This window comes from Pagrus major, chromosome 6 (genome assembly GCF_040436345.1).
Source record: "Pagrus major chromosome 6, Pma_NU_1.0".
NCBI lineage: Eukaryota > Metazoa > Chordata > Actinopteri > Spariformes > Sparidae > Pagrus > Pagrus major.
The window spans coordinates 30,128,511-30,136,312 of NC_133220.1; the positions used below are offsets into that span (position 1 = coordinate 30,128,511).

General features: G+C 39.9%; 1 protein-coding gene across 1 annotated transcript; it reads right to left on the reverse strand.

Moving 5' to 3' along the window:
* Positions 1-2,218: 2,218 nt before the first annotated feature.
* Positions 2,219-6,586, reverse strand: mdfic2 (MyoD family inhibitor domain containing 2). Its single transcript, XM_073468061.1, has 3 exons — positions 6,490-6,586; positions 3,788-4,006; positions 2,219-2,466 (listed from the first exon to the last, which is right to left on the reverse strand). Exons 1-3 carry the CDS (start codon positions 6,584-6,586, stop codon positions 2,219-2,221), a joined length of 564 nt encoding a protein of 187 aa, XP_073324162.1.
* Positions 6,587-7,802: the final 1,216 nt, after the last annotated feature.

Consider the following 7,802-nt stretch of genomic DNA (forward strand, 5'->3'; position numbering starts at 1 on the left):
TGGACTGCACTAATACAGCGTTATCATCACAGTGTGTAACTGTAACAGCAGGAGTGCTTCTCACAACTGCACTATAATAGTCTCCTTGTTTGTAGAGTCAGATTACTCTCTTGGTCTTCATATGTAATAGCAGAAAACAAATGTTTGGTAATTGAAGATAATCCAGTAACACTGTGTTGTGCGCCTCAGCTCTCACACTGACCTCTCTGGGAAACAGATGATGCTTAAGAACAATGTTGTCCTGTATACTGTTCTCACACTGATATAGCAGCGCCATTTCCCATTATGTGACAAGGACATATTTCAGACTGAAGTGATCCAAACAGTGATCTACCACTTGAGGGAACTGTCTTTGAGAACAGAGGTCGAGGGGAGCGACAAGGACGAGTGTCCTACAAATGCCATATCCAACAGCTCCTGTGTTTCCAGTGGCACTTGAACTGAAATAGACACGCTCAACAGGGGACAGGCTTCAAGATCTTTTTTTCCACACTTCAGAAAGACTATCATGTTGAAGCTGGAGTGCTTGTTGGTGTGTCAGTGTGTGTATCAACAGCGCAGCGATGGAATTCGCAGGCCTCAAGGCCAGTGTATTGTTTGTGATGACAGTGCTCCCTTGCTGCATAGTGATTTGGTACAGTACAATTGAAATTCAAGACGCTACATTAGTCAGACTGTTAAGGTATTCATTCATTCGGTATCTACAATAGATGGTGTCTCTTACAGCTGTGATGCGGGTGTTTGCAACAACCAAGAAAGTGGAGGTCAGAGATAAAGAAATATTTATTTACAAGGGCAGTTTGCATCAATCAGTTATCAACTATGAATCCTTTAAACTGCATAAAATCCTCAATCTGAATACTGATTCAGAGTCTGTTTTCGAGAAAAATACAAACACAAGGACACATGCATACACTGATAATAATGTATTAATGTATATAATGTATATATTTTTTCATTTCAATATCACAAATGTTGCATATTTCAGCTTAATTGTATTGTCATTGTATTTATTTGTGTTTTAGCCCTTAGAAATACTTCACTTCACATGCGACAGTCCAGCCCGTCCTCATCAGTAAAACGACCACATAGGTCGAGTGTGGGAGCAGCTTATTACGACTCGGATTTACATTTGTTGTTAAGCAGCAGTAGTTATTGTTTCAGCAGCAAAGGAGGAAGTCAGATGACTTGGTGTAATGAACAACAAAGACTGCAATGGGAGGAGGTTGGGGTGGATGGTTAGAACACAGGACTTTCACCCAGGAGACTGCTGTCCTGTGAAAGCAAAAGTCAACTGACTTTTTTTTAGCAATGCAACTAACTTACGTAACGTACTTAAGATACATAACATATGTACATTCTAAGCGACAACCTCCAGGGCTAAACAATACAGCTAAGGCAGAAGTACCAAAAAACGAAAAACTTCCTGGAATGGCCACTTGAGGCTTGCCATGTATAGAGCCTGGAACACTTAACAGTTTTGGTCTCTATAGCTAATATTCCCGCTCATGACAACTGTACAGGTGATGGTTTTTATACAACTCACTTCTTTAAATTTTATCATGGCTTAAAGCAACGTATGATTAAGGTAACAGCTAGCTGTCTGCTGGGCTCTGGAGGAGCCATGGACAGAGCCTGGAGCTTCTGGAGGATAAGCATCCAGAGTTTGTTTTAAACCTTTGGGATCATAAAGTTGATTTATTTTCAATCTGGCTTCTCAACCACGGCAGCAGCAAGCATGGAGCTTTAACTGCTGAATGGAGGGAAAATGCAATTTACTTCATTGACGTACAGAGAAGATACAAAAGAAAACACACCGGAGGTTAACTCGGTCTTTGGTGAGTGCTGACTTTGGTCAGAGACAAAACTGAATACAAACAAAGACACACACACCCTCTGCTGTTGTAATGTACACATATTCTGACTGGTTGGGGCAAACAAATTGCAGTAAAACCTGCGCAAGTAACTTGAATAAACACAAATGATTATGCGAGCAGATAATGTGAGGTTAAATTCACTTTTCTTTATGTGTGAACACGGATAGCTTGTTAGTATACTGTATACAGTCAAGTCATTTTGGGAATGGCAATATATGTTGTTTTGAGTCATTGGCAATCGTCCTATTCAGTCGTTTAAGTGTGAGGATGTGTTGGACAGTCTGATCTTTGATTGTCCAACCAGTTTCTTATCATGTTTGGTGATTAGTATGGATTTCTTGCTAGTGATAGCATATCTCAGAAATCTCCATAGCCAGCTCCAGGCATTCACTTGTATCTTGACAGGAGCTGAGTAGACCACAGTCCCAGTCCAGGTAAGAGTCTTCATTACTACTGGGTGTAGACTCCATGACTTGCTTGTAGTCAGGGCAGCAGCGTTTGGCAACTCTCTCGCAGGATTCGGGGAGCATGAGGAACAAATCGTAGAACCGGCAGAAGAGACATTTCAGGACAATTCCTGCACAGTCAACTGAGGGAGGAACATACAGTCAGGAAGGACATTTAAAATGTGGTTCGCTTCATTGTATTTATTCAACAATAAAGTAATCATTTTGCTTTTGTTGTCTTAAAAAAATGCCTCTCCTCTTCACACATTTGCATTGACCTCTTTGAAATGATGTGTGATGAAATGTCTTTAAACCATATCTTGGGACATTAATCATCTGTGCTGCTCTTCACTTACATCTTGTAACATTTTAAAAGCCTCCTTTCCTTCCTTTACACATGCATAATTTAAGAAATCAAGCCTTGATCCCTCGCAGAGAGACAAACAAGAAAGCTGTTTGGAGACATAATCAATTACCAGAAGTCTCTCCTGTATACTTTGCCAAGAGCGTTTCTAAGTTGTGTTGTGGTTGCAGTGAAACAGTGTGCAATATGTCTTCCCAGCAGCCTTTGCCAAAAGGTGGCCCCATGGGTGCTATAAAGCATGAGATCATCAAATGACACTGACCATGAACAGACAGTTACTCACCAAAGAAAGTCGTAGGAAAAGTCTTTATCGCTTGTGTTGCAAAGAACATTTAATCTGCACCTGGATCAAGATGGATACAGCGCTAAAATAAGATGATACATCTGTCCCTGTGTCAATGTTTTAATGCCTAAAAGTATTTGCATGAATCCCACTGCTTCCAGTCTTAATGCTAAGCTAGGCTAACTACATCCTGACTCCAACTCCTATTTAATGTATGTACACGAGACTATCAACAATTTACAAATCTCTTGGAAAGAAAGCGAACAAGGGTATTTCCTAAAATGCATAACTATTTCTTTAATCAAAATTAGTTATCATTATTAAATTAGGGGTTTATTTGATAATTAATTTCATAAAAGAGCATAAGAACATAAGCAGTCTGTGGTGTAATCACTTATGCTGCTGCATCTACAGTAGCGAGTCTACTTTGGTTGCCGTTTTTTGCATTAGTCTTTCTGTGTTTTTGCTGTAGTTTCAGTCTGTGAATTATTCACACATTTACATAATTGATTATATGAACTGTATTTAAGCATTCTCACAGCATGGTGAGGCATAAAGCTTGCAATTTGTCAAATTTTTTATTCTGTCTGTGTTCTGTGGCATTATTATTCTGCATATTAATCATCATTTATGTCATCAGTAGAAAAGCTATGAAAGAAAAATTAATTTCATAACACTTTTACTGAGGACTCAATACAAGATATTTTTCCTTTAATCATTTTAGTGTGTGTTTATCTAGAAGGGTTTGGCAACAGACCACAACAGCTGTGTGTGCAGCTAGAGGTCATCAGACGGGTGGTGTGCTGGTGTCACTAACCTCCTACGTTGCTCTGCTGAGAAGACAGAGAGTCCATGGTGGAGGAGGATGCAGAGGAAGATCTCCTTTGGTACGTTTTCAAAGAGAACAGAGGGGATGAAGGGATGTTGCACTCTCTCGGCCGCTGAGCGTCTGCACTTCTACTTGTCTTGCCATGCTCAGTTTCTGCAGGCACACCAAGTCTCCAGTCACTGGCTCCAGCTTCATTTTGTATCCTTTCTGTCCAAGAGACGAAATGTTTAAATACTCAAGTCATACTTTTCAAATAATCAAATTGTACCTGTCACTCACTTTTGTGTATTCATTCATTTAAGACCACAATCGCAGCATGTGTTGGTGGAAGTGCACATTGGCCTTGAGATTGGGCACTGGTTAAAGTGGACAGATTTGCTGATAATTTTGGAGTAAAGCTGCTGTTGTGATACAAACCGATGCAACACAACCTGATATGACATGATGCAATAGGACAAGATTTAAATCAATACAATAGGACATGACAGTACAGTACAACACAAGTGATGTGATGTCACAATAAGAAACAAATTGACACTTATCAAACAAACAAACAAAATAGGATACAAAATGATACAAAACAAATAGATATATCGATATAAAAGGGGCAAGACACAGTGACACAATATGATATGACGCTAATCGATAAGAAGGACATGACACGATACGAAATGACACAGAATGATACAAAACTGTACAGTAGGCCATGACACATTATGATGTGACAAGATATGAAAGAATGGATATGACGCTGAATGACACAAGTCAATACTGTAGGACATGATAGGGAATCACAGGAAATGACAGGACAGGCAGGAACCTCCACATGTCTGATAAACCTCACAAGATTCATGTCTGCAACATATAAAAGCCATTACTGGTCAGATATACAGTATATTGATAACTGTTATATTTACACACTTTGCAAATTAGTGTCAACTTCTACAGGCCTAAGTAGCTGTAGTTACTCTTGAAAATTATCAGCCTGGAAGATTCATTGCTTAACTACTTAACTTAAGAACTCTCCACTATCGCCTGATCTATGAGATCTGTACACTAAAAGACACTACATAGACACACAGATCAGTGAAGCTTGGGAAGTTTCATAATGTGTAATAACCAAAATGTGTGGTCTAGTTTTTGATGAAGGGTCTTTCCACAAAACAATAGATGCAAGTAGCGTGGGATCATGAGAGTCGTTGTCTTCATTATTAATCACCAATGCTGATATAAATCTAATTACGAGAAACAGAGGAGAATGTCCACTGAGGAGGTAATGTTTTATAGTTTTACTGAGTTTATATTTTGTCACTGACATCCTTTCTCACTCTTAGACTCTCTCCCGGAAGTACTAGCAATAGGCGACCAAATGAAATGCATCGTTACCTCGGAAAGAATTACGCATTTCCCTGGGTTTGAACATTGTTGGAAACATTTGGGGTAATGTGCACAACTCAACAAAATATATAAAAGCTCCTGTCATTTCTTTATGCATTTTTATGCAGAAATGGTACATGTTCCATCTTTCAGTGGTGTCATGTCCCTAGCTCCTGAAACAGCTGATGAGAAGTGAAACTGTTCACCCTACAAAATGTAGGGTGTGTCTGTGTTGGTCTGATTTCCAGAAAATCAGACAACAGAGTGTGAAATTTCAGCTGTGAAATCTCTCGAGTGCGGGAGTAGATCTGTTTGTTAACATCTGATTTAAATAGATATTAATGAATTATTGCGCTGGCCGCAGACTGTTTACTTTTTCACCACCTATTCGAAATGAATTATTCACCATTCCTTTCTCTGTATTATTTAACATTTAATGTCCAATGATTTATTCACAGTCTGGAAACATTTTTGAAAGTCGAATAAACTGCATTTGTTGTCTTACCTACATTTTTTTTGCAAGAGAGATACAAATGGACGTTGCTCAGGGCTGTATTGACCATTTTTAAGATTGTATTCACTTGTTTTGAAGTATGAAATGTTCACAATGGTTTCCCACTGTTATCACCTTTTGTCAGATTGCATTTTCCTCTTGTGTCTTATGAGGGCTGTCTGTGTTTTTAACTGTCATTTCTAATTGATTGAATGAGAAGTGAAGAAGGCAGGGGTTGGTATTTGAAGTTAAAACGAACTTTCAAATCAGTGCCGCCGTCTGGGTGTCTGTTTGAGCTGAGAAGCAGCGCAATGCTCCCGGGTTATCTAATGAATTAAGTAAGAAGTAAAGCTGGTCCATGCCCATGACCATTAGCTGATAGAGAAATAAGGCCTGCAGGCATACTATGCATTTTTCAGGTTTTGTTCCAGTGTTTCGCAGAGGCACGCTCACTCATTAGGCACCACAGTTACTCGGAGTGGTGGATCTGACGATAATTTCACTTCATGTTTAAAAATCAGAATTCAAACTCGGATTCGCAGCACATCAGAACCACGGAACAGAAATCATCGACACAGCTTAAAGAATGCATGTAAGCAGGCAGCTGACAAGATGTGATTTGTTGGGGGAAATTGTTCTGAAACTGCAACTTTTCAAATTTCTCATGTAAAGCAACAAGATAGTGGTTACAAAGTTGTCAAATTGCCAGAGACAGGAAGGATGACTGTTGCACATTATCATAACAAAGATTTACAAGAAACACAGTGACTCAATAGTGATGCTCAGATTTTCTCCACAGACCTGAGTCACATTTACTTACCTCCTCTCGCCCACGTAGAGCTCTCCTCTGCAGTGTTTACTCTCCCTTTGTCTTTCACATCGGCTCTCAGAGTCATTTCATCTGCCATCTGGTCCATTGCATCACAAATAAAAAATGCACTTCGAATGACAAACCTGATTACCTCAAGCCAAAAATATGGGGCTGCGCACAACTGAGGCCAACGTGAGTTAATGTCTAACACAGTGTTCGCACAGCTCGCTGTCTTCACACACTCGGGATTAGGTTCTCATGCAGCGGGCTGAGACATGGTCCTCTCCTCCTCGCTGAGGAAGCAGCTGTTTACCTCGGCGACTCAGAGAGCATCCAGCACAAATTATCCTTTACATTGCACAGGGTCCATTTGGCCTGCTGCCTGCTGTACTGTAAGGCTCTCCAATGTTCCAATGACGTTGGCAAAAAACACTGGAGATCCACTCCTATTAAAACATCACCGGGACAAAGTCAGCAACATTTTATTAGTTTGACTTAGTTTCCTCTATGAAGTGATAATGAAGCCAAAAGCAAATGTAGAGCATCACATAATAAAAGGAAATATCACATTAAAACCGCAATTCCCTGTACAAATGCATTATTAAGCAATCAGGACGCACTATAAAGAGACTCCATGATGTTACAATAATGTGATTTTTGCAGACTGTATTAAAATATTTGGCATATACCGATTATTTTAAAGAAAAGACAACACAGCACGCATTTAGACACACACTGTGTCATGCATACACTACATCTCACTCACTCCTCCAAGGCTGCAATTTCTGCTCAACATATGCATGAGGCAAGCCGGTGCCAGTTTGTTTGTTGGGGCGAAACACGCAGTGAAACATGAATAGCGGGCTGCATTCAAATTCCTCCGAATACAAGCCAACCAATTTACTCTAATTAGGCTCAACACTAGAGTTGCATTTTAATAGACGCCCCGCTGTGTTTGCATATGTTTAGAGAACAAGAGCCATGCTAATTGAAAAATTAAGATGTGAGAGTATTTGTCTACTGAGCTCCCACTATGCTGCACTCAGTGTAAATATAACTCCTGAAGAGAACTTCCACAGAGTTTCTAGTGCTTCCTTTCTTCTCCTCCTCCATCTCCAGCTTTCATTTTATTTGTGTTGTGATGGTGATACAGTGTGATAGAGGGAAGAAGAATCAAGATTGTGCTCTTGTATGCTTCAAAAGGCCTCCAGTGACGATGTGACAACACCATATTCCTGCTCTGCGGTCTTGTTGTTTCTCACTGACACAGCAGGTTTTGTTTTATTGGTCAACGTCAATCACGCAGTCAGACAGGTTCAGCG